The 21,707-nt window shown below is 36.0% G+C and overlaps 2 protein-coding genes across 4 annotated transcripts; one reads left to right on the forward strand and one right to left on the reverse strand.

The window, feature by feature from the left end:
- The first annotated feature begins 708 nt into the window (after positions 1–708).
- Positions 709–3,178, forward strand: LOC111792149 (nuclear transcription factor Y subunit C-2). Of its 2 annotated transcripts, none has more exons than XM_023673483.2 (2): positions 709–937; positions 2,062–3,178. In XM_023673483.2, the coding sequence occupies exon 2, from the start codon at positions 2,094–2,096 to the stop codon at positions 2,898–2,900; it is 807 nt and encodes a 268-aa protein (XP_023529251.2). In that variant the 5' UTR covers positions 709–937; positions 2,062–2,093; the 3' UTR covers positions 2,901–3,178. The 2 variants fall into 2 exon arrangements, with proteins under 2 accessions (XP_023529251.2, XP_023529250.2); XM_023673482.2 differs by having other exon boundaries at positions 715–937; positions 2,065–3,178.
- Positions 3,179–7,323: 4,145 nt separating this feature from the next.
- Positions 7,324–20,921, reverse strand: ARC5 (P-loop containing nucleoside triphosphate hydrolases superfamily protein). 2 transcript variants are annotated; one of them, XM_023673480.2, is made up of 17 exons: positions 20,481–20,921; positions 20,237–20,401; positions 20,016–20,138; positions 19,544–19,765; positions 18,281–18,414; positions 18,051–18,143; positions 15,090–15,153; positions 12,843–12,891; positions 12,521–12,603; positions 12,132–12,289; positions 11,957–12,017; positions 11,168–11,230; positions 10,927–11,030; positions 9,333–9,390; positions 8,755–9,102; positions 7,760–7,924; positions 7,324–7,672 (listed from the first exon to the last, which is right to left on the reverse strand). In XM_023673480.2, exons 1-17 carry the CDS (start codon positions 20,808–20,810, stop codon positions 7,574–7,576), a joined length of 2,319 nt encoding a protein of 772 aa, XP_023529248.2. In that variant the 5' UTR covers positions 20,811–20,921; the 3' UTR covers positions 7,324–7,573. The 2 variants fall into 2 exon arrangements, with proteins under 2 accessions (XP_023529248.2, XP_023529249.2); XM_023673481.2 differs by having other exon boundaries at positions 10,927–11,027; positions 20,481–20,920.
- Between the last annotated feature and the right edge of the window lie 786 nt (positions 20,922–21,707).

Genomic DNA, 21,707 nt, shown 5'->3' on the forward strand with positions numbered 1-21,707 from the left:
AAAACACCTTTTATAAGGGTGTGTAAACCTTCCCTTAGTAGACGCGTTTTAAAACCTTGAGAGAAGCCCGAAAGAGAAAGCCCAAAGAGGACAATATCTGCTAGCAGTGGATCTGGGCCGTTACATGATCTTTTATTACCGTGACCGCATCGCGTTATAAAAAAGTAAAAGGTCCATCTCATTCTCCCACAAAAACATAGGACGAACGTGGTAATAACACCAAGGGTAAAACGGTAAAAGTCGTCAACTGGGTTTGAACATGAATCTCGATTTAGTCATATTTCATTAATATTTTTTGGACATTCTTAGAACTCGGGCGTGTATATAGTCATTTCTTCCTCCAATATCATAAAAGAAAAACTTGCTAAACTCGAGAGTAACAGAAGTACAGTGAATTGAACAAATCAATTTCAAGTAAAATGAACCTTCGGTTTCATATTTGAACAAACCGAGCACAACGGTTCGAGCTAGATTCGGTGTAAAATTCAAAATGAAAACTAACGGACCAAGCCTTCCACTAGTAGACGATCGTCTCCGTCCCGGGAGAGAGAAAGAGAGAGGGGTTTGACGTATGAGGCACGCAAAGGCCCATTTCTTCCATTTGGACCAAACAAATTTAAAAGTTAAAAAGGCCCATTCAGAGCACAACATTGGAACTGCAAATTGGAGAACTGCGAGCGTCCCCTTCCACCATTCTCCTTCTCTCCGCCACTCTCTCTCCGCCACTTGTCCTCCGCCATCGCTCTCACTCCTCGACACGTTTCGCCTTTATACTCTCTCTCTCTCTCTCTCTCTCCTTCAAGACCTCCGTTGAAGCCTTCTCTCTCTCTCTCTCTCTCTCTCTCTCTCTCTCTCCATTGTTTTCTCTGTTTTTTCTCTTAGGGTTTCTGCTCTGCTACTGATGAGCTTTGCCGGAGTACTTGTTTGAAAGTCAGAGGTCATCTTCTTCTTTTGTTCTTTAATTCGTGTTTTCGATGATGGCTATGGATTGTTTTCAACTGTTTTGGTTTTGATTTTCTGCGGTTTTCTTTCTTCCTCTCTGCTGCATGAGATGACAGTAATTGAAAATTGCATGAGGCTTTTCATTACATGTTTATTGTTCATATGTAACTCTTTAGCTTGGTTCTTATTTGAGAAGATGGTGTGGATTATAAGATATTAACGTTTCTGGAAGCTATTTGGATTGTCTTGATTTTCTGCTTTTTACCACCATCTGACTGATTTGAAACTGATATCCAAATCCATGATTTGTTTGATTGAAACTCTGTAAATGAATTCCTGTATTCGATTGGGAGTTCTGTTGGAGATCCAGGAAGATCAAGAGTTCATAGGAATTGATTGAGTTTGAAGTTAGAACAGATTGGAGAACTTATGATTTCTATTATCTTGTTCTGTGATTAGATGCCACTTTTTTAAGGCTCCTTTTTCTCATAATAATTACTATCCATTTCACTCCTAATTATTATCCTTTTTTTTGTTGGCTTGAGCCAGTTCTTTAATGAGTGGATATGTGAGAGTCTAGGCTGTACTTTCTCTTTAATTGCTTTACCGAACTCTGTTTGAAGATTGGGTTCTTCTTCTTTTTCTTATTACTTAATAGATTGATGCTGCTTTTAGTGTAATCCAAGGCTTTGGGTGTAGAATCCCCCTTGTTCTCCAACTTGATCAAAGCTATGAAGGTTCTTAAAGGATGGGAAAAATGTTGAACTGGTTACTTTTGATTGGGCTTTTTACCAATATTCTCTTTTCTTCCTTTTTGTTTCTCTTTTTCTTCCCTCTTTTTTCTTGGGAAAGAAGAACTCAAATGGGTTTTGACTTGCTTTTCATTGAGTGGAAACAAAAATGTTCTGTTTTTTTTTGTTTCTTGTTCTCTAAGATTTTTAGTTTAAAATAAATTTATTTGATAAACGGGAAAATAGGAAGAAAGAAAACGAACTCTTTTGTTAAGAACATGAATAATTTTCCCCTTGAGATGCTGATTGTTGATTTAGAACGCCTGGGCATGTTCTTTGCAATTGTGTTAGTGTTCTTATTGTTGAAAGTATTTTCTGTTCTGATCAGCAGTGTGCAAAATATACTACTTATTGTGAGCCATGGATCAATCAGAGCGTTCTCAGCATCAGCAACAATCCCAGCAGGCTGCAGGCGGTGTTGGTGCAGGACAATTACCATATTCTAATCCTTACCAAACAGCTCCAATGGGGGCGTCCGGAACGCCTGCTATTACGATTCCCCCGACTCAGCAACCATCCAGTTTCTCCAACTCTCCACACCAGCTTGCCTTTCAGCAGGCTCAGCACTTCCACCAGCAGCAGCAGCAACAACAGCAACAACAGCTCCAAGTGTTTTGGGCAAACCAAATGCAAGAGATTGAACAAACAACTGACTTTAAGAACCACAGTCTCCCCCTTGCTCGAATCAAGAAAATAATGAAAGCGGATGAAGACGTCCGAATGATTTCAGCTGAAGCACCAGTTATATTTGCAAAGGCGTGTGAAATGTTCATCTTGGAGTTGACTCTGCGATCCTGGATTCATACAGAAGAGAACAAAAGGAGAACTTTACAGAAGAACGATATTGCAGCTGCAATATCGAGGACCGATGTCTTCGATTTCTTGGTTGATATTATTCCTAGAGATGAACTGAAAGAGGAAGGTCTCGGAATCACGAAAGCTTCTATTCCTGTAGTTGGTTCCCCGGCCGATCTTCCTTATTACTATGTTCCATCACAACATCCAGTGAGTGCTACAGGGATGATCATGGGTAAGCAATTAGATCAAGCGAACATGTACGGTGCCACAGCTCAACAGCCCCGACCACCGATACCTTTCATGCCGTGGCCGCATACTCAAGCTCAGCAGCAGCAGCAACAACAAACTCAGCAGCAAAGTGACGCATAGGTAAAAGTAGTAGAGATGCTTTCTGGACAGTCATGATATGATTGGTAGAGGCGATGATACCACCAAGTGAGGTTTTTATGTGTTTAAATGTCTGATTTAGTTCATAAAAAATAGGTGTAGTAGAGATCTTATCTTGTCAATGATGACAAGTTTCAGTTGAGTTTGTATGATGAGAGGGTGTTCATCACTTATTACTCTGATTATCTATTTACTATAATGTACAACAATGCATGTGGAAGAGGATTCAACTTTGCCAAAAAGAACTATAGTTTCAATTTTGTCGAGGCTGTGCATAAAGATGTCTATCGAACCGGACGGAGACTATGAACAATATTGTTGAGGCAGTAGAGATGTCCACCTAGTTGCAGGGACTAAGAAGTCTTTTCCGTCCCTATTCTTGCTTCTTATTTCAATCTTCATTCATATAAAATATAAATTTGTTTTTCGAGGTAAATTGCGGAATGAGTTCTCCACATTTGAAAATAATTTTCATTTTTCAATATATTTTCTTAAAAAAAAAAAAAAGAAAAAAATATAATATAATTTTAGAACTTAATTTGTTAATACCGAAGTGGGTTTCTCTGCCATTGTTCGATTCAGGCTGGGTTCCGACTCCCATTTAGATAAGGAGGAAAATTTTTTTCCACTCTCTCGTCTATTTTTCATTTAAATAAAAATTCTTTATTCTTAACCTAAATGATCATATCTAGATGTGTTTTTTATTTCATTTAAGTTTAGGTAGCAGAAGAGAAATATAGCAAAAACTCACATCTCTATTTTTTTAAAAAAATTGAATTTTGGTTAAAAATGTAAATCATCTATAAAAAATAAAAAAAAACCCCTAAAAGGTTATTAATTAGAGTTTTTTTTTTTAAAAAAATAATAATAAATTTAATTTAATTTATAATTCTTAAAATTTGGCAAGTTAATAAATAATATAATACAAAATATAGTTTTGATAATTTAGTTGCCTAATGGGAAGTTTGGTAGTTTTAGTTGCCTAATTAGAAGTTTGGTATTTTATTGGGTGTGGTGTCCATTTATTTAAGAGTTTTGGGTATTTTTATTGTTTAATGTTTGGAAAGTAGTTTTAATTGGTTTTGATTATTGCTCCACCCACCCAAAAAAAAAAAAAAAAAATGCATCCATTAATAACTTAATTGTCCCATTGTAGGTACGTGTCATGTGGAGAAATAACAAATCTTTGAGTATCATTTTTAGTCACATGTCCTCGTAAATTCTAAAAAGTAAGATTCTACCAGTCCTAGGATAGAGAAGCCTTTCATGTTCACATTCCCGTTACCTATTTCATTCTCCATTTATTTTTGCGTGGATTGAGACAGAGATTCGTTATAAAGAATTGGTGGAGATCAGATTCTCGCCGATTTTTTTTTTCATTTATTATTCTTTTAAAAAAGTCGTTTTAAAGAAACTTCTTAATGAACACATTGTATTTTTTAATAATTTATTAATGGGTGTTGATTCACTCATATATTAGAAATTGGAGTTTGAACAATTTGGATATAAACTATTATTTGTTGATCAAATCATTGGTAGTAAACAAAATATCAAATTAATCACACATTTGATAACATAATTTCTAAATCTAAGAAAAATATGACCAAAAAAAAAAAAAATTAGTGATCACTTTTTTTTTCTATTAGTAAAAAATAATTCAATCAACAATAATGGATATGAATGTAAAAAAAAAAAAAAAAAAAAAAAAAAATAATAATTTAAAAAAAAAAAAAAAAAAAACTTAAATGACATAAACAAGTTAGTTCAATTATCCAAATATAAATAACCTTTGTTATTACACAAGTCAAAGTCAAACAAATGTTGTTTTCATTATTATTATACAAATCAATTCTTCATATTCAGAGTTGTGTTGCATATTTCGCTTAGAGCCTATAATAATGTTTTCAACATTTCTTTCAATCTTGCTTTTAAACGCTCTTTTGAAAATCTCTCTACACCCGAGAGGGTGCGATTGTGATAGTTGATATTAATTAGAGGCTAATTGGCTCCAAACAACATTTCTTCATGTCCATGACCAAGAAATTAAGCAAGTCGGTATTTGGACGAACATGTCAAGGAACTAGCCGTCAAGATTGACACGATCAATGCAATTTCTGGTCGTGTGCATGGGGTGCCCATTCAACAACTGATACATAAGGTGGAAAACCTTGAAGAAAAAACCACGAAGATTAGTGGCCTCGAGTGAGGAGATAACTTGACAAGCTCTGTCGCCCAAATAAAGGAGCGTGTCGAAGGCATAGACAACTCCCAGAAAGGATTCGTCCATGTGGTCGGAACTTTCTGAAGACGTCAAGAAAACACTTGTCTCATGGTTAGCGCCGAAATGACCGATTTGGGTACTAGATTGAACCTAACTACGAGAGCGGTGGGGAACCATGCCCCTACATGAGGGTCAATGCAGTTTTATAAGGGAAAGATGTCGGAACCCAAACCCTTCTGTGGGGGTTCAAGATGCCAAAACCCTAAAGAATTTTATCTTCTACCTCAAACAATACTTTCGAGCAACAAATATGGTGCCAGAGGAAGCCAAAGTCACGCTAGCCATAACACCTAGCTAAGGATGCAAAGTTGTGGTGGAGGTCGAAATACGAGAACATCATACACGGTCGGTGCACCGTAGACATGTGGGAAATGTTGAAACAAGAACTATGTTCCCAATTCTTTTTGGAGAATGTAAGATCCTCACCAGGAAAAAACTAAGAGAACTAAAACAAATAGGAAACATTCAAGAATATGTCAAACAATTTTCAGTGTTGATGTTGGGTATTTGCGACATGTCCAAAAAAGATAAAATCTTCTATTTTGTCGAGGGATTGAAGCCCTGGGCAAAATCCAAGCTATACGAGCAACTAGTTCAAGAACTTTTCATAGCCTATACTGCGGCCGAACAACTGTTAAACCTAAGCACTGAACAGTCTCATGATGTAAGGCTAAATCAATCCTCTTTGAGCGGGGAAGCAAGAACTACCAATCCAACTCTCCTAAGAGTGGAGGAGGCGAGAGAACAGGAACGAGAAGTGGAGACCATAGACCCTCCCAACAAAGATAAGAGAACTCATGGAGAGGGCCCTATCAAAACTAGTATAACCGACCTCCCCCAACCTGTTTCATATGTAAGGGGGCCCTTAGAGCGTACGATTGCCCTAGTAAAGCAGCCCTTCAGGCATTCAAGGCAACCTTGGAGACAAAATCTGAACCTTATTCTGGTACCATTGAGATAGGGACTACCCCATCTGAGAGTAATGACAGCCCTCATATGCATGTCATCAAGTTCGATAGAGGGCTTATGTATGTCGAGGCGTGGGTTAACCACAAAGCCAGTTTTTCAACTGTCAATTCGGCAACCTTACCCATCCTAGGTGTAGCTAAGAGGGCCGTCATTAAATAGGGGACATGGAGTCGTTAGATCGACTTTATGATCGTCAAGATCTATGATTTTGACATGGTACCTAGAATGGAATTCTTAGTCGAACATAAGATCATACCTATGCCCTTGGCCAAATGCTTAGTCATCACGGGGACCAATCCCACAGTTGTCCAAACAAAAATCAAGCAACTTGAAGGGGTAAAGATGATATCTAACGCTCCAACTCAAACGGTGCCTAACTCACAACAAGCCCAGCTTCATACCCATCCCCGTAATCTAGGGGGAGAATTCGTCGAAACCAATACCCAGGGAGATACACGAGGTATTAGAAAGGTATCACGGCATCATGCCGGAGAGCTTACCGACGACACTACCTCTGCGTAGAGGTATAAATCATGAGATCGAGTTGCTACCAAGGGTCAAGCCGCTAGCCAAGAATGATGGTAGCCTTGCGAAATTGCAAAAAAAGCTCGACTAACTACTCAGCGCAGGATTCATAAGACTGCAAAAGCATCCTACAGAGCACTAGTATTGTTCCAAAAGAAGAAGGATGGTAGCCTTCGCTTGTGCATCGATTACCATGCCTTGAATAAGATAACCATTCATTCGCAACACATACCACTACCCATCATCACCCAATTCCAAGACCAAAAATGTATTTTACCCGAACCCAATAATAAATTACAAAAAAAAACTCTACTAACAAAATTCTTATAATCATGCCACAAAAACGTCCGAAAGCAATCACGAATACACATTGAACCTTGCCACAAAATCAAGTAGGTAAAACAAATGAACAAACTTATCAATAAAATGCTCAAATCCCAACTAAAACGTATATCTATTTTCAAACATGACTAAAAGAAACCAATACCAACAAAAAGCCACAAGAAAGCTCATAATAACCACAATTTTTAATAAAAATAAATATGGAAAGTGTTAACTTTACCTCCCATTGGAGTTTGAAGCCTTCTCCTAGCTTGTTTTCCATATAATCTTATGACAAAAACTTCACAATTAGGCTAATAATCCATACACATTAACAGGAAAGATTTCACAATATTCAGAGAGTGCCTGCAGAATACTTGTTGATCTATATCATAATAAAATATGCTTAGCTACAACAAAAGTGACCCACATGCTACTCCCAAATCTTCTCAACAATTGCTAAAAGATGACAGAAATGATCATACTAGAAGCCGCGACAATTGCTAAAAATTGACAGAAATTATCATACCGAATGGCGCCATTTTTCGATGATTTAACTTTATTTTGTATCAGATTCTCCAGTTTTTATGTCAGGCTTGGATTGTTGCAATATGAGCTGCTGATGAACCACTCTAAACTTCTCCTTAAGTTTCTTAATCTGGGAGAAGACAAAATTCATGTCGGATACAGTTTAAACTATTAGTAGAGAGAGAGAAAAACAGAGAAATAGAGAGAGAAGAAGTACCCTTCTTAGTTCAACTTCGGCATCACGCTTTCGTTGGCTCAAGGAGTGTACCAAGTTTGTAATGTCAAAAACAGTATCCAATTCGCTTTCAAAAGCCGACTCCAAGTCCTCGCGAAGGAGCACTGGCAACTTGTCCACTACTGGCATTAGAAGAAAACAGTTGAACTGAAAAAGAAAAGAGCAAAGTGAAGAGCTTGGAAACGGTTATGCTCTTTGCTTTTCAGCACAAAGCCACCAAATCAACTACGATACTAGGTAACAATGAATCTAAATTAGGAAGGTCAACTACTTATTACACAAATATTTCTTAAATCAAGATCATTCCTTCAACACTCCCCTCAAGCTGAGGAATAAATATACTAACAATTTCAAGCTATTGAACAAGGGTTATGTGAACTCTTATGGTTGAAGATAATCCTCGATGACTTACAGATTAAGGGAGAAGGTTCTATAAAGTTGTACTACGACAACAAATCAACTATCAATATTGCATACAATCTTATCAACGTGATAAGACAAAGCATACTGAAATTGATCAACATTTTATCAAGGAGAAATTAGAGATGGGGATAGTGTGCATTAGTTTTGTGCCCTCACAACTTCAACTAGTAGATATGCTAACAAAAAAAACTTCACAGTCCAATATTCGAAAGAACTTCAACTATTGGAAGATCGGTAGCTATGAAGGCTACGCTGATTAATCAGACCTCCTAAAATAGACTTGGAAAATAAACTACATACCAGTAGTTCGACTTGGAAAATAGTGATGAACATTCATGAATAAGAAAAAAGATCAAACAGCATACAGATTAGGGGACTCGTTTGATCCTGAATTACTATGAATAGAAGAAAATTTATAAGCAGCTATTTAAGACATTATTCTCATAATAGACTAACCTGAACTAATGAATCTAATGTCTGAAGAAAAATGCAGAAGAAGTTACATTTAGATCTATTGAATGCAGCAAGAAAGGAGGATGAGGAGAAGATCAAACCTTTAGTTCTGCAGAAGCCAAGAAATATTCTCTAATGCCATGAAAAATTTGCTGTACCAGAGCATGAACAATTCTTTCAGATGAAGGAGCAAGCCTTCTGTTCCAAAGCGTACAATCTAAAAGATCAACCAGCCTTGCTTCTGTTCCCTGAATACAAGAGCTGGAGTCAACCCCTGAAGCCAATTGACTGAGCTTTACATCTGGCCTAGGCTTATTGTCTTGCCGCTCATTGCTAAGAGATCCAAAAGTCGAATCTTGGGAAAGGCCACCAGATCCCAAATTTCCTCCCATAATCGGCTGATCACTTCCGCAAAATGAGTCTAGGAAGTGACGTAGTCCAGATCGATTCTATAGAATTGAACAGAAAGAGAGATGAGACTAATAATGCAACTTAAATGACAAGAAACAGCAAATGCAACACAGATAACTGAGCTCAATTAGGAAAAAGCCTGAGCTTGAAAACATGCCATACAAAATAATCATTATCTTCAAAAGAATATGTAGAGACACAGTAAAGTGTGATGCAAAGTTAATGAATCCGGGAGTATTAAAACCATTTCAATTTTTTCATTATTGACCTTATTATGAAGCGACCATGAGACATAGCGGGTAGTGCTCACTAAATCTTCCATGCATCTGCAACAAGAACAAGAACAAATTCAGTATGTACAAACAACATGGCATAATAGAAATCATGTAGAATATGGTAAATCGTTCATTAACACATTTATGTAGCCTAGTTATTCAAAGGCTCGCAAATCTAGACTTTCCTCACCTCATTCAACGCTATAGTGACAAAGTAGAAAACTTATGTCAGAAACCTCAAGAACTCTCCTCTTATACTAAATAAGTTCGATATTGTAAGGCTTGAATCTTTATGCCTCGTGAAATAACTAGAGGAATAAATTTGTTTATAATATTCTTTAGAAACATAAACGTTCACTTATGTATTTAGTGTATATACACTGCAACAAAAATTGGTAATTTAGGTCATTACTACTTTTTCCACTGATATGATGACAAAAAATTAAAGAATAAGTTGATATATTTGTGCTTAAAATTGGTGATGATGTTGAGAATGATTTCTAGAAAATTATTTAAATAACTATTGATAGAACACAAGGTGCCTCACTTCAGGCACAAGCTAAATCCTTGGACTGACCCGCACAAGCACTATAAAAGAATTAGTTAAGGATTGACTAATTGCACACCAAGACAAAATATTTTTATGATTCCAATTTAAAACATTGTCTATAATTAGTCAGTACAAAGTACCAAGTATCAAGAATCTTAAGTATGAAAACAGCTTCAGCCCCTTAAATTAAATGGGGTGACTTATTGAGTATTTTTACACTCGTTCATGTTATCTTTCTTTTCTTTTCAGATGGTATCGGAAATTACGAGGTGCGTGGCAAGGGCGTTTAGATTGGCGAGGATATGGAGCCAGATCAAAGCTCCCTAGAACTCTAGGAATTTTTCAATTTGTGTTTCACACTTATACATTTTCATGTATAAATAATAATTGTTGAAGTCTAGTTTTTCTTATTTTTCTGATTTATTTTCAGAGAATTACATGCCCCTTTTATAGAGACAAACTGACTCGATAATCTAAATTCACTAGATAATAGGTAATCTAAATAAATCCTAGATAATAGGTAACAAATTAAGATAAATCTAAATAAATTTCTTGTTACTAGGTAACAAAATCTAAATAATAATCTCTGCATACTAAGTAACTAAATCCAAATAAATTTAAAAGAATCCAATCAGATAAATTAGGGAGGTCAACTATTTCCCTTATTTAATAGGATTATACAAATATCCTTCGACAGTGCCCCTCAAACTAAGTAATATATATCATTCATTCTCAGCTTGGATACTAACTCATGAATTACACAAATATCTCCTATCTCCTAAGTTAATGCTAATCCTTGGTCTTTACCTTTGATACTTGAGTCTTGGAGGACTGTTTCCCTCTCGAGCACCTCATGTTTTAAAAAAGAATGGGCAGAATTGATAGAGAAACAGGTTTTAATTTGAAAACCTTTTAAAACCTAAAAAACGTGTTTAGTTGCAATATTTAATTTTTAGTACATGCAATAAAAAATAACAGAACAGATGGACAAACACGATGTGAGAATGAAAATAATTTTAAACAACCAAGTTGCTTACTTTTCACGGCATGCCTTCTCAGTAGATTCAGCAAAGTTGTTGAAGGCAGACGAGACGCGGTTCAGAAACACCTGATGACCACTTAAATACTCTCCATCTTTCTGCTAAAATTGCAAGTTATGGTGATCATGACTTCTCAAACGTGAAAATTTATTTGTTGTTTCATACTTTAAAGGGTTCTAAGAATATTAAAACAACAAAAGACAGTGCCATCTAAAAATTCCCTGGAACAAGCTCAAACCTGAAGAAGGTATACAGATATGGGAAGCAATCTCTTCAGAATGTGCAATAATCTACTGCCCAACTACATCGAATACAAAATATGTTAGATTTCCATAACCTGTAGCAGAAAACAAATTAATCAATAAATTGGTAAAATTTATCAAGAAAGAATCACCCAAGAATCGAGCACAATGTTAAATCACAACATGGTTCGTCGAGGTTCATTTGGTAAAATTTCATGGAACCTCTATTGCTCTTGGTTCGACACATTGCCTCAAAGTGTACGGTGCAAGTTAAGGCAACAAGAATCTACTTATCAAAGATGAAAGGCAGACAAAATATGGCGCCAAATGAACTTAGCACACTTTTCCTTTTCCAAAAAAAGAAAAAGAAATCACGATAGCATAAAATGAAATATATGATTGGGCATTTGGGTAGCCATTATTGGTTGGTCTGACCTTTTCTTTTAGTAACCTCTATTTGTCCTTCATTCCTCTTAATGAGAGTTCTTTTTCTAATTCAAAAGATACGTATGATTCGGCGTAATATATTTACTTTGGCAACACTACGGCAATAGAAAAAATGATATTTTAGACATGCACTTAAAAGTATGCGATTCAACATAATGTGACAAAAAGGTAACCTCTTAGCTCTTTTTCTACTTCAAGAATTAAAGTAATGAGAGAAGGATACTGCAGTAAGATAAAAAGAAAAAGAAAATTACTATCTTTCATCACAATGACACAAAAGATAACAAAAGACAACCAAATGTAAGAACTAAAGCAATTGAGATACACAGAAATATCACCTGATGAAGATATGGTTCAAAGGTATCTCGAGCTTTGGCCACAGCTATAACACAAGCCGTTCTGATCATTCATTTAAATTGCAAAGGAAAAAGCCATTCAAGATTATAATAAACAAGGAATAATTCACATGAGAGAGATATTAGGGAGATCATAACCAGGCAAGACCAATAGTACCTAGAGTAGTTTGCTCCATCATGTATATCTTCAACTCCACATGCATTTACAATTTCTTCCCTTGTAATTGGAGGACACTTTACTCCCCCGACCACAAAACGAAACTCAGCCATGGCACGATGATATTGTGCACCACCATACAAACGCATGCCTGCATTCTTTTTCACAAAGACAATAGATTTCTTCTTATAATATATTGAAATCTTAGATCTAAACATTTTTGTAATACTCTCTTAGTTATTTCTTTTATCTAATATATCAGTCTAGCCTCTAATATTCTATTCACAAGTCCTTTCTTTTATCTACAGAAACAAAAATTTATAAGTCCAAATATGACAACCAATTTGATGAGGAAGTATGAAAATTTGGTTGAAAAGAAGGATATTTACCGGGATTAGTTTCTGGGGAAATTGATGGCCATTGGTACCAACAAAAGCCCCTCCATTGATTCTTTCATCTTGTAGTGTTTCACCTGCATGACATTTGTTCTTTTCTTATAAGCAGAGAAAATTGAATTGAGACAAAAAAAAAGGCAACAACCTAGAAGAGACCATAGGGACAAGACGACCCTATGCCTAAAAGGAGGAATCATATTAGGAGAGAGAGAGACGATGTATTCTGCAGTAAAATTCATTTCTTTACACAAAAGTAAAAGTTAAAGCCAGGATTACATGTTCAAAATTTTTAATTTCAAGCATCATTAAAATTTACCAAATTTATCTGGAGGTGCGACAACTGTTCCTTTTAATAGCAAAGACAACTGCATGATGATGAAAAGCCCAGGTCATAAAGCAATCTTAATCCACTAAATAGAAGTATCTCTATGAACTTTTTTAAATTGAAAATAGTTTCATTTTTTTTAGAGAAGAACTAATTCCAATCCAAATTTATCTAAGAAAAGAAGAAAAAACTAAATGAAAATAATTTCATTGATATATATGAAAAGAAAATTGTAAAAATACACTTTAGTCTTTGAGGTTTGGGTTAAGTTGCATTGGGGTACCTGAGTTTTCAAAACTCAACAAATATCCTTTAGTTTCGTATTTTGTTTTACCCTTGGTCTTGCCATTTTACGTTAATTACTAACACAAAGCTGACATGATATTTATTTATTAAAAAATATATTTTTTATTAAAAACATTTTTTTTGAAACAACTCAAGCCTACCGCTAATAAATATTGTCCGCTTTAGTCCGTTAAGTATCGCTATTAGTCTCACGGTTTTAAAACGTGTCTGTCAGAGAGAGGTTTCCACACCCTTATAATGAATGCTCCTTTACCCACTGGAGGCCTAGCGTTGGAGAGGGCGACGTGTTAGGTGATGGAGTCGGCGGATTATTTATAGCTTAGTCAATGGTTATACATAGTAAAGCTATATATGGTAAATGATAAAGTAAATTGTCATAAATAGTAAATAGCTAGTAAAAGCTATATTAGTAGATATTTATATATAGTAGATGATTATATCTAGTAAAGCTATATATAGTAAGCTGAACTATTTATATATATATCTCCTCGTAGAGCTTTGAAAATGTACTTTCTCTATTCTCTCTCTTACTTACATACTTGGAATCATCAATACAAATCCCTTAGCCAATATTCTCCTCGCATTTTCTCTATCCTGTTCTTTGTGTTCATCTAGATGAGTGTGTGCGTTGTTATGCGATCCTAACAGAACGAAGCATTCTTTATAAGGGTGTGGAAACCTCTCCGCAAAAGCGTTTTAAAAACCTTGAGGCAAAGCTCGAAGGGGAAAACCCGAAGAGGACAATATCTGCTAGCGGTGAGCTTGGGTCATTACACTTAGGATTGCACAACAACAACACACACACTCGATTTAGATGAACACAAAGAATAGGAGAAAGAAAATACAAGGAGGAATATCGGTTTGAGGTTTATATTGATGACTTCAAATATGTACAATAAGAGAGAATACAAATAATGCAGAAAGTACATCTTCAAGGCACTCCTTAAGAGGATAGGGTATATATATGGTTCAGTTTACTATATATAGCTTCACCAGACATAACCATCTACTATATATATAACTAAGATAGACATAACCATCTACTATATATATATAACTAAGATAGACATAACCATCTACTATATATATAACTAAGATAGACATAATCATCTACTATATATATAACTAAGATAGACATAACCAAACCATCTACTATATATATAACTAAGATAGACATAACCATCTACTATATATAGAACTATCTACCATATATAACTTTACCCGATATAGTTTTTTACTATAGTTGTTAACTATATGACCATTTACTTTATATGTCATTTACCATATATAGCTTTACTATGTATAACCATTGAGTAACCTATAAATAAGCATCATCCTCCCTGACCTAACAATTCTCCCACTTGAAACTGGTCCAGTCAACCAACAAACCAATTAAGGCTTTGCACAATCTCAATCAACCAACAAACCAATTAAGGCTTTGCACAATCTCAATCAACCAACAAACCAATTAAGGCTTTGCACAATCTCAATTTTCCAACATCAACAATGGAAACTTACAAGTAATAGTACCAGACCTCTCCAAAGTTCAAACACCTCATTCTCTATTAGAGCCGAGATGAACCACCTGAATTTTATCTCTAGGTTTGTTCCAGTTCTCAATTATTCTTTCAAACAGGTTCCTCCTAATCCCCATATCCAAATAATATTTAATTCGTTTCAACAGTTGCTTACAATTTCTCCTTCTTTCTTTTTTCTTTTTTGTGAGGAAAGATGCCATTTTTGGTAGAATTGATTTAGGTGTCCTAGCAACAAACGTGAAAAAAGTAATAACTCCTCCTCAATTTCCTTATCAATGACTAAGGAAGAGACAAACTAAAAACAATGTTAATGAATAGAATCAAGTCAAGGTGGCAACCCTGAATAGTATAGAAAATCAATGTAGCCAAAACATAAATCCAGATAAAGAGAGACCTTGGTCAAAAACAAATCGTGAAATGCTCTTCCTTTCTCCTTCAATGTTACTTCATCCAAATTACTACATACAAAAAAAAAATAAAAATAAATAACATTAGAGAAATTTAATGAGCAAGTTCTTGTACCTAACGAAAAAAGTTGTAAGCAAAAGGGAATTGTTTTTAACATTGATTTGAGAAAACTTACGATCATTTGATAGGGATTTTTTTAATAAAATTTTACATAAGAAAGATTTGGATATAAAAGAAGATTGTGGATTTGGAACTGAATTAGGGTAGTAAGATACTCGGATACACATTAATAGCAAGCCCAGGGGTAGCTTTTATGCCTATGGAGGCTTGAGAGAAGACGATCTTTCTCCTTCCTAGTTTCTGCACCATCTTCTGTGGAGCTGTTTATTCTGGTGTCCTCTCTATTGGTGGGTTGGTTTCGGTCATAAAGTGCTCGGTTTGCAGTTGTTTGAAGGCAACCTTGTTTGGGAGTATAAGGTTTACTTGTGATATAACTATCTTTTTCTATTCCACCATAAATTTGTCTGTTTTATGAGCTAATGGCTGAAAAGAAAGCAGTAGTGATGTCTGAAATGATTCCGATGTTTTGAACAATTACCAAACATAAGCTCAATGGATCTAACTTTTATGCATGGCAAACTAACATTCGTCATTTTAGTCTAATACCAAACAAGTGATTTTGCCATCTTAGTCTAATAGTGCTTTGGTTGGACAGACAAGTGAGTATATCAAACACGTCCACAGGAAATTCCAATACACTGAAAGCAAATTCAGGAATATTGTTCATCACTATTGTCATAAGTCAAGACATAAAAAGTGATTGCAAGAAATTATTGAGTAAGGGTAAAAGGTTTCAGCCTGCACATGTTGTCTTTACTCTTGATAACCTTGAAAAGTCTACCTCTTTTGTTACAGGGTCAGGCACTGTCACTCTTACCAACTCAATTTTCATTGACCTCTAGTTTAAATTTACCAAAGTTCACTTTTAACTTTATATCTATTAGTAAACTCGCTTGCGATCTTAATTATTGTATCTTATTCTTTCCTGTTTCTTGTTTATTTCAGGATCTTATGACGAAGAGGACTATTGGTAGAGGACATAGTCTAGAGGTCTCTACATTTTCTAACCACAAATAACTACAGTTGTTACATGCTCCAAAGTGTTCAATCCTTTTGAAGCACATTGTTATTTGACTCATCCATTTATTTCCGTGTTGAAGAGTCTTCATCCTCAATTACTCATTTGTCTTATTTAGATTGTGAGTCATGCCAGTTTGCTAAGTTTCATCGTTTGAGTTTGTATCCCAAAGTCAATAAACAAGCTAGTCTTCCATTGAGTTAGTTCATTCTGATTGTGTTCGATTGAGTCCAGGAGAGGGTTTTAGTAGTTTGTTACCTTTGAAGAGGATTAATTCATGTGAACTTGTTATATTTAACCAAAAAAAAAAAATTCCACATTGTTTTCTCATTTTTGTAACTTTCATGCTGAAATTCAAACTCAATTTTTGGAGAAGAGCATGAATGACTAATTGTGGGAGGAAGTTGGTGAAGGAAAGGGTCTCACCTAGTGAATTGGAGAGTGGTGGCTAAGACCGTGGAGCTTTTGGGAGCTAGGCATAGGTAATCTTAAGATGCAAATCAAAACCTTTTTATTTAAATATTTTTGGCATTTCCCGTGAAAATCTTGCTCTCTTTGGCACAAGGTTAGTGCGAGTAACTACAGCCCTCACCCCTTTGAGTGGAGCTGAAAGGCACAACCAAACATTTCTAGAAAGCTATTTCTAAGGAACTTCCTTTCTTTTTGCTCTCTGTCCAGAGCGTGGTAGGAATGGGGTGGACTCTTACTATTGAGAGGATATGTGGTTGAGGGATAGACCCCTTTGCTCTATATTCTCGTTTATATCATTTGTCCTCTATGAAACTCTATTTGGTAGCTTTTGTTTTTCCTCTTTAAGGGGCTCCTCTCCTTCTTTGAACCATGGATCCTATCGTCCATTATCCGATGGGGAAACATCAGGTACTTTGGCCCTTTTATCTTTACTGGAGGATTTCACATTCACAGCTATTATGAGGAGGGATTTACGTACTTGGAATCCTAGTCCTTATGAGATGTTCACGTACGGCTCCTTTTTCTCTTGCTTGGATAACCCCTCATTCTCCAATCTTTTCATCTTCTCTTTGTTGTGAGAAGTAAAAAATTCCAAAAGGGTAAAAAAGAAATTGTTTGGCAAGTTTTTTACCACAAAGTTAACACCCTAATGTGGATTCTAAGAAGGTCACCTTGTCTGATTAGACCACAATGTTGTATCCTTTGTAAGAGAGTAGCGAAGGACCTCCATCATCTTTTGTGGACTTAGTGATTATGTTTGGACAATCTAGACTTGTTTATTTCAGACCCTTCAGCCTCAGCACGTGGCCTGCCTTGAGGTTTGTAGCTTCATGCTTAAGGAGTCTTTGCTTCATTCGCCCTATAGAAAAAGGGTTAGCTTTTTGGATAGTCAGCATTTATGCTTTGTTATGGACACTTAGTGATTATGTTTGGACAATCTAGACTTGTTTATTTCAGACCCTTCAGCCTCAGCACGTGGCCCGCCTTGAAGTTTGTAGCTTCATGCTTAAGGAGTCTTTGCTTCATTCGCCCTATAGAAAAAGGGTTAGCTTTTTGGATAGTCAGCATTTATGCTTTGTTATGGAGACTTTGGAGTGAGTGGAACAATATATTTTTTTAGAGGAGTCCAGAGATCTGAAGTGGAAGTTTGGTCCCTTGCTAGATTCCACACCTCCCTTTGGGCTTAAGTGTGTACGGACTTTCGTAATTACCCGTTAGGTATTATCATCCTTGATTGGAGCCCTTTTAAAAAAATTTCACTTAAAAAACATTAACTATACATGTATACTACTAGCAGCTTCTCATGAAATTGCACTATTCAAGAGGAAAAGTAAAGACCTGAGTTCTTGATCAATCTCATTCAGTTTTCGAGTTGTGCTCCTGTACTCCTTATCAAGAAGTGAAATGATCAAGGGCACGCTGTCCATATACCTAATAAGATATTTAGATCATCTGATAAATTTTTAAGAAAAATAATTTTAAAACTTAGTTCAATAAATTAGTAAATAAAAAAAGGAATACTCATTCTGCTAACATAGTTGAAGGAAGGATTAAAAAACACAAACTACCTTTTCTGTAGCAGTTCTTCTAAGAACGTTCTTAATTTGCTTACACCAATTCTCACTTTTTCTTTCTCAGCCAGTGGCCGGCACAACTTTTCCTCTAAAAGGGTAACGTCTTCCTTCTCTCTCAAAGCTATAGCCTGCATCCGAAGTGTAATTAACTACTAAAACTTCCCAAAGTAAATAATACAAATGTTAGGCATCACGACTCTCCACAATGGTATGATATTGTCTACTTTGAGCATAAGCTCTCATGGCTTTGCTTTGGGCTTCCCCAAAAAGCCTCATACCAATGAAGATGTATTCCTTACTTATGAACCCATCATCATTCCCTAAATTAGTCAAGGTGGGTCTCCCTCCCAACAATCCTCAACAATCCTCCCCTCAAACGAAGTACACTATAGAGCCTCCCCCGAGGCCTATGGAGCCCTCAAACAACCTCCCCTTAATCAAGGCTCGGCTCCTTCACTCAAGTCCTCGAACAAAGTACACCCTTTGTTCGACACTTGAGTCACTTTTGACTACACCTTCGAGGCTCACAACTTCTTTGTTCAACATTTGAGGATTCTATTGACATGGCTAAGTCAAGGGCATGGCTCTGATACCATGTTAGGAATCACGACTCTCCAGAGTGGTATGATATTGTCCACTTTGAGCATAAGCTCTCATGGCTTTGCTTTGGGTTTCCCCAAAAGGCCTCATATCATTGGAAATATATTCCTTACTTATGAACCCATGATCATTGCCTAAATTAGTCAATATAGGACTCCCTCCCGACAATCCTCAACAACAAATGCCTAAATCCCAAAACTAAATAAGGTACAGCCTATTGAATTCCAAAAATTTATCAAATTTCTCATCACAGTCTAATGAATGAAAGCACAAAATATTCTCATGCACGCCTCATGAATGTCAAATCTTATCTTCTTCTTTTTTTTCAAGATAAGAAACCAAAGGTACATTTGGTTTTAGATCTGAAAAACAAAAATAGAGTTGTATTTCATGTTTTCAATGTTTGGTAACAAATTTAGAAACTAAATTTTAATTTATGCAATTGTTCAAATTGTGTTTAGTAACATGTTCATAAGAAATGTAACTAGGGGTACTTACCAACTAAATATTTAGTTAATTATCAAACATTATTAATAAAGTTAACCAGATGGCATCAACAAATTGCCGCTCTACCACAAAAATGGAATATGTAAACAAGCCAACATAAACATGTATTAGTAAAAAAAAGTAAAGATAATATAATATGCATCGAGATACCTCTTTGAATTCATCATTTGTTTTATAAACTGAATCGTGTCCAGAACCAACTCTGCCTGAAGGAACAGATGTGAAAAATGGAGAGTCGCCCAATATGATACCATCAAGTGCACAAGAGGGTGGCAAAAGAAAGACTTCCACATCTGAAGAACGAGCAAATTGGGGTATCTTGGTATCAAGTTTGGTCGATACAATCACAGTCCTCGAGAGCTCAGGATCAATCTACAATGAAATTTTGGGTTGTTTCATATCATCCCCACTATTTAGCAAAGCACTCAACTAACAAAAACAGGTTGGTTTCCATGAAAATCAAAATAAAGAACTGATGACAAATAACCAAACTTAGTTTTGACGATAATATCTCAACAATCCTCAACAAAACAAGTCCTTCTCCATTAATCTAATAGCAAAGCTATGGATACATTGTTCACAAAAACAATACAAAATGGTACATAAGTTTATACATGCGTACTTGCATTACGACCCTTCGTGTCGTCGCATTACTCCAGTCACTACAATCTTCAAGACACAGTATGATGAACTCTTTGTGCTGCATTTTAGCTCGTACTAATGACTCAACAGCACGAGCTTGGCCCTTGAACAGAAGCCCCTCATTAACTCATTAGCATCAAATTCAAGGCAATGAAATATTACACAAAACAAAGGAAATGCATCTGTAGCTACAGAATTCACCTGCAACACCCGATTCTTTCCACCTGGAGCAGGAGCAATGAGGCCAGGAGTGTCAATAATGGTAAGATTAGGGCAATACTTGTATTCCACTCTAATAGTTATTTCCTTAGCCGAGAATTGACTCGATTCACTCTCCAACCTCAAGTTTTCGGCTTCAATGAACGCCTGAAAAACAACGCAAATAAAGGCCACTACAAACGGCGGGAGGAAGGGGGAACTAAGCTTCATAAGCAACCAACTATACCTGAATTTCGTGGAGAGATTTCTGGTGAGCGACGGTGGGATCGTCATCGGAGACAAGATGACAGATAGGAGCTTCACAGTCAGGGTCGTACTTCATGTGAAGAGTAATAGGTCGGCGAGTCTTGGTACCACCGCCGACGTGGTTGAATTGGAAGCCCATGAGAGCTTCGACCAAGGCACTCTTGCCGTCGGTCTGATGGCCGACGACCAGCACCGCCGGAGCGTCGAAAGGAGTGTCGAACTCCTGAGCAAGGCCGTGAAGCTCATTGTAAGCTTCGTAGAGGCGCCATTTGTCGTGGTCGACCGCCGGTGGCTCTCCTCCACACTCCATTTCCGTTATCCTTTAACCGAGTGGGGAATTATCCAACAATGGAGCAAGAGGATGACAGTCCCTCCGCCAGCCGCTGTCCGTTTTGTTTGAACGTGACAGAAATTTTGCCCCTTGTTTTCCCACTAAAATTTCATTCTTCCATTTAGGGGTAATTCTGTAATTTCACAACCTTTCCATTTTGACAAAAAAAAAAAAAAAAAAATAAAATAAAATATTCTTAAAAAAAATTTAAAATTCCTACCATGTTAGATGAACACCGACTCTCCACAATGACATGTCCACTTCGAGCATAAGTTCTCATGGCTTTGCTTTGGACTTTCCAAAAGAGTATTATTTCATTATAAACTCATAAACATTCTATAAACTAGGGGATGTGAGACTTCATCCAACAAATATGTCCATATGGTGGGGTGAGGACAGATTTTTCGTCCTCATTACAGACACCTATTTTATTCTTCATCCCAAAAATTTTCCTAACAAGTATCACTGAATTCACAACAGGTGATATTTGTCCATTTATTATTTTCTAAAAAAAATGTATTTATTTTAAAATTTGCACTTCTCACTATAAACTTCATTAAAAGATGATAAAAATCCTAATAAATCAATATATTTGAGAAGTAAATACACGAACTATATATATATTTATATTATTAGTCGATGTATTTGTTAGGTTGAATGGCACAGTGATCTAGGGTCACGACCTCGTGTATTTAGATGTGTATAATGAAATTATGATTTGGTAATAGGAAATCATAGATTTGGTAACAAAAACTCGTAAATCACTAGATTATCTTAAATCATAGATTTAGTAACAAACCATGAAATCATAGATTTGGTAACAGTAAATCATAGATTTGGTAATAGTAAATCACTGAAATTATCTTACTATATACG

The sequence above is a fragment of the Cucurbita pepo genome, chromosome 4 (assembly GCF_057944985.1).
Source record: "Cucurbita pepo subsp. pepo isolate OVF chromosome 4, ASM5794498v1, whole genome shotgun sequence".
NCBI classification, from domain to species: Eukaryota; Viridiplantae; Streptophyta; class Magnoliopsida; order Cucurbitales; family Cucurbitaceae; genus Cucurbita; species Cucurbita pepo.